This window comes from Equus asinus, chromosome X, assembly GCF_041296235.1.
Source record: "Equus asinus isolate D_3611 breed Donkey chromosome X, EquAss-T2T_v2, whole genome shotgun sequence".
NCBI lineage: Eukaryota > Metazoa > Chordata > Mammalia > Perissodactyla > Equidae > Equus > Equus asinus.
In genome coordinates, this window is record NC_091820.1 from 36,829,346 (window position 1) to 36,833,843 (window position 4,498).

A 4,498-nucleotide genomic window follows, 5' to 3' on the forward strand; every position below is an offset into this window, starting at 1 on the left:
AGTTGTGAGTAGATGTGAACATTATCTTTATGTGGTAGCAAATAAGCCATTTCTTGAGGCAAAAAGAATGAAGGGGTTTGATATCTAATGGCTTGGCAACAGCAGAGAGCCAGTAAAATAGTGGTAGCCCCAGACTGAATCCATCAAAGATCCAAGTATGTTAGACGTAAGACATTTTTTCTTTCTTTTTTTTTGGTGAGGAAGATTGGCCCTGAGCTAACATCTGTTACCAATCTTCCTCTATTTTGCATGTGGGACACCACCACAGTGTGGCTTGATGAACAGTGTGTAGGTCCCTGCTGGATCCCCCCATGAACCATGCTGCTGAAGTAGAGTGCAAGAACTTAACCACTATGCCACCTGGCTAGCCCCTTATAGGACATTTTTTTCTATCCTTAAAGTCTGGAGAACAAAATTTCTGTTATAAATCAGTTACTAATTTTTATAATATTTCGACTTGTTGGATTTATTTAACATCCAACTCTATAATTACATCTTGTACTAGCAAATCGTATTTTCCTAGGATATTTTTCGATCTAAATTAGGATGATTTACAAACTATTTCTTCTAGGCTCTGGCTAAAATGCTACAAACTCTTTCTGAGAGTGAAGTCCTGGTGAAGAGTCTTATGGACTTTGTCCATCTCAGAAGTCTTAATGGGTTTAATTAGGCTGACACCCACAGCCCCATGTTATTACCGCTAGCTAAGGAAAGTTCCCACATGACACTGATTCTTTTTTAGAGCAAACCCAGTACCAGCAGTGAGTAGGGTTCCAGGTAATGAGGCAGGAAAGCCTGTGGACCTAGGGTGTACTCTGGGGAGGTGCTGGTGAGTGAGGCAGGTACATCCAGAACATAGTTGGTTAGAAAAATCTAAGTGGTCTGAATCCACTGCTTGTCTATGTGATCCACTACAGCATCACAGGCTAGGCATTGTCCAGGCACCTGGACAAATGCTGTAGGTTGGGCAGCTTCACGGGGACAAGGTTCTCCTTGGGAATTCCTTCCATGCAGAGAGCCAGAGTGCTTGACATGAAAAGAAGTTATAACTCCATACTTAGACTGTAGAAACCATCAGCAAAAGTTACAGGCTTATAGGGGCCCACTAAAAACGGGAAAATCAAAAGGTCTCTGGATTTCAAATTAATCGGTTATCTAAAGTTGCATTTCCTAGGTTCAGCCACATCTTCATGTATTTCATGAGTGCCTCCCTAGTCACTAATTTCTTACCTTGGTTGCTAGGTTTCTGGGTAGTTAGCCCATAGCCTGCTTCCATTTGTTCAATAGGAATTTTCATTTTTACTTGAATCTTTGAGTCGAATTGTAAATCGGGTGTGCCTGTGTAGGTTTAATCATTAAATTGTCAAATTGCTCACCCAGATCGTGTGAACAAAAATGAATAGATAGTTTTCTTTTAAAATTTTTACTTTTGGACTTAGCCCACGACTGTGAACTAAGGAGACCCAGCGCACGGATGGCAGCGAGGAGTCAATCCACGGCCAGCGTTGGGTGGCCGGTGGAGGAGTCGGAAGTGGTTGGGGTTTGGGGGAGGAGATCCGCTCACACACAAGGGGAGAGGGTTGAGCCGCCATATCTGCTGCTATCGCCGCCGCCGCAGTTGCAAATGCAGCGTCGGGACTTAGCTGCTTCCGCGCTGCCGCAAAGGTTCGTGTCCGTACCTCTTGGCCCCTTGCTCTTGCTGCCTTACCCCTGGCGGCGTAACCCACTCTTTCTGGCCTGTTGACCCCGCTCCCTCCCCATCAGGTCCTCAGACCATGGATCTGGGCAGCAGCAGCAGCGACTCAGCGCCCGACTACTGGGACCAGGTAGACATGGAAGCCCCGGGTTCGGCCCCGAGCGGGGACCGAGCCTCCTTGGCTGTGGCCGAGGCCCAGCGTGAGCATCTCAGCTCGGCCTTTAGCCGTCAGCTCAACGTCAACGCCAAACCCTTCGTGCCTAACGTACACGCCGCGGAGTTCGTGCCGTCTTTCCTGCGCGGCCCGGCCCAAGCGCAGACCCCCCCGGCCGACAACTCCAGCATCCGTGAAACCTGCACCGGCGCGGGCGACCCTCAAGGTAAAAGGCTGGGACGGGGGGCACCTGTGGAACATTCCAAAGAGGAGCAGTTAGTGTTGCATGAAGGTTCCAATTCAGCCGTTACCATGGAACTTTCAGAAGCTCTGGTAGAAAATGGAGAGGTGGAGATGGTCCTAGAAGAGTCATGGGAGTACAGTAAAGAAGTAAGTGAAACAGAGCCAGGGGGTAGTTCCTTGGGAGATTCAGGACCCCCAGAAGAAGGTGGCCAGGAAATAATGGAGAAAGAGGAAATAAGAAAATCTAAGTCTGTGCTCGTACCCTCAGGTGCTCCTAAAAAAGAACATGTAAATGTGGTATTCATTGGGCATGTAGATGCTGGAAAGTCAACCATTGGAGGACAAATAATGTTTTTGACAGGAATGGTTGACAAAAGGACACTTGAGAAGTATGAAAGAGAAGCTAAAGAAAAAAACAGAGAAACTTGGTATTTGTCCTGGGCCTTAGATACAAATCAGGAAGAACGAGACAAGGGTAAAACAGTAGAAGTGGGTCGTGCCTATTTTGAAACAGAAAAGAAACATTTCACAATTTTAGATGCCCCTGGCCACAAGAGTTTTGTCCCAAATATGATTGGTGGTGCTTCTCAAGCTGATTTGGCTGTACTGGTGATCTCTGCCAGGAAAGGAGAGTTTGAAACTGGATTTGAGAAAGGTGGACAGACCAGAGAACATGCGATGTTAGCAAAAACAGCAGGGGTAAAACATTTAATAGTACTTATTAATAAGATGGACGATCCCACAGTAAATTGGAGCAACGAAAGATATGAAGAATGTAAAGAAAAACTGGTGCCCTTTTTGAAAAAAGTCGGCTTCAGTCCCAAAAAGGACATTCACTTTATGCCCTGCTCAGGGCTGACGGGGGCAAATATTAAAGAGCAATCAGATTTCTGCCCTTGGTACACCGGATTACCATTTATTCCATATCTGGATAATATGCCAAACTTCAGCAGATCAATTGATGGACCAATTAGACTGCCAATTGTGGATAAGTACAAGGATATGGGCACTGTGGTCCTGGGAAAGCTGGAATCAGGATCCATTTTTAAAGGACAGCAGCTTGTGATGATGCCAAACAAGCACAATGTGGAAGTTCTTGGAATCCTTTCTGATGATGCTGAAACCGATTCTGTAGCCCCAGGTGAAAACCTTAAAATCAGACTGAAGGGAATTGAAGAAGAAGAGATTCTTCCAGGATTCATACTTTGTGACCCTAATAATCTTTGCCATTCTGGGCGCACATTTGATGTTCAGATAGTGATTATTGAGCACAAGTCTATCATCTGTCCAGGTTATAATGCGGTGCTGCACATTCATACTTGTATTGAGGAAGTTGAGATAACAGCCTTAATCTCCTTGGTAGACAAAAAATCAGGAGAAAAAAGCAAGACACGGCCCCGCTTCGTGAAACAGGATCAAGTGTGCATTGCCCGTTTAAGGACAGCGGGAACTATCTGCCTGGAGACATTCAAAGATTTTCCTCAGATGGGTCGCTTTACTTTAAGAGATGAGGGTAAGACCATTGCAATTGGGAAAGTTCTGAAACTGGTCCCAGAGAAGGACTAAGCAGCGTTCTTGATGCCCCTGCACAATACTGTGAGAACCAACTACAAAAGTTCACCACCTTTTCTTATTTACTGCCCATTGACAGACTTTTCTCCATATTTTGCAAAGAGAAATTTCACAGCAAAAATCCATGTTTTGTCAGCTTTCTCATGTTGAGATCTCAATTATGTCACTGTTGAATTTACCCACAAGTTTCCTCCTCCTCTGCCATTCTGCTTCTTGAACAGAATCAGTAACAGCTTTGTAAGTGATGTGGATGTAATTGTCTATAACAATGAAAAATTAATGTATTTTTTAATTTTTCATTTTTCCTTAAGATATTTAGACAATGCTTGCTCCACGCAGACCAGAGTGTGCAGTGTGTGTACATGTTGAAAAGACACTAACATGTGAATAAAATATTCCATTTGAAACTTATTGATATTTGCAATGCTTTTGAATATTTTTTTAATTTGTATGTAATAGTTTGTAATTAGCTTTTTCGCTTTCTCAGGTAATTGAATACATTTTATCACGTGGGCATAGTAAAACTATCCTTCACTCACTGTTTTAAGTGAGGCATTTACAAACTGCACAGGTTTATATTAAAGAAAAAATTTTATTATGAACAAAAATTTATTTTAGGGCTCTTCCCAATGAAGTTTGCTTTCTGTGTCCGAGTCCAGTCAATAAAGGAGCCCTTCTGCTTCCCCACTTGTGATTTGAAAAAGAAGGGCTCAGGACATCTGTCAGGTCCCCTAGTGTTGAGCAAGGCCAAATTACAAAGATACCTGGGCATTCAGACTGCATGTTGACTAGACTTATCTGTACTACAATCATCTTGACACACCGCTTTGTTT

At 43.8% G+C, this 4,498-nt stretch overlaps 1 protein-coding gene across 1 annotated transcript; it reads left to right on the forward strand.

Annotated features, from left to right (window-relative positions):
• The first annotated feature begins 1,547 nt into the window (after positions 1 to 1,547).
• GSPT2 (G1 to S phase transition 2) lies at positions 1,548 to 4,076 on the forward strand. Its single transcript, XM_044764097.2, has 2 exons — positions 1,548 to 1,665; positions 1,765 to 4,076. Exon 2 carries the CDS (start codon positions 1,776 to 1,778, stop codon positions 3,657 to 3,659), a length of 1,884 nt encoding a protein of 627 aa, XP_044620032.1. The 5' UTR covers positions 1,548 to 1,665; positions 1,765 to 1,775; the 3' UTR covers positions 3,660 to 4,076.
• The last annotated feature ends 422 nt before the right edge of the window (positions 4,077 to 4,498 follow it).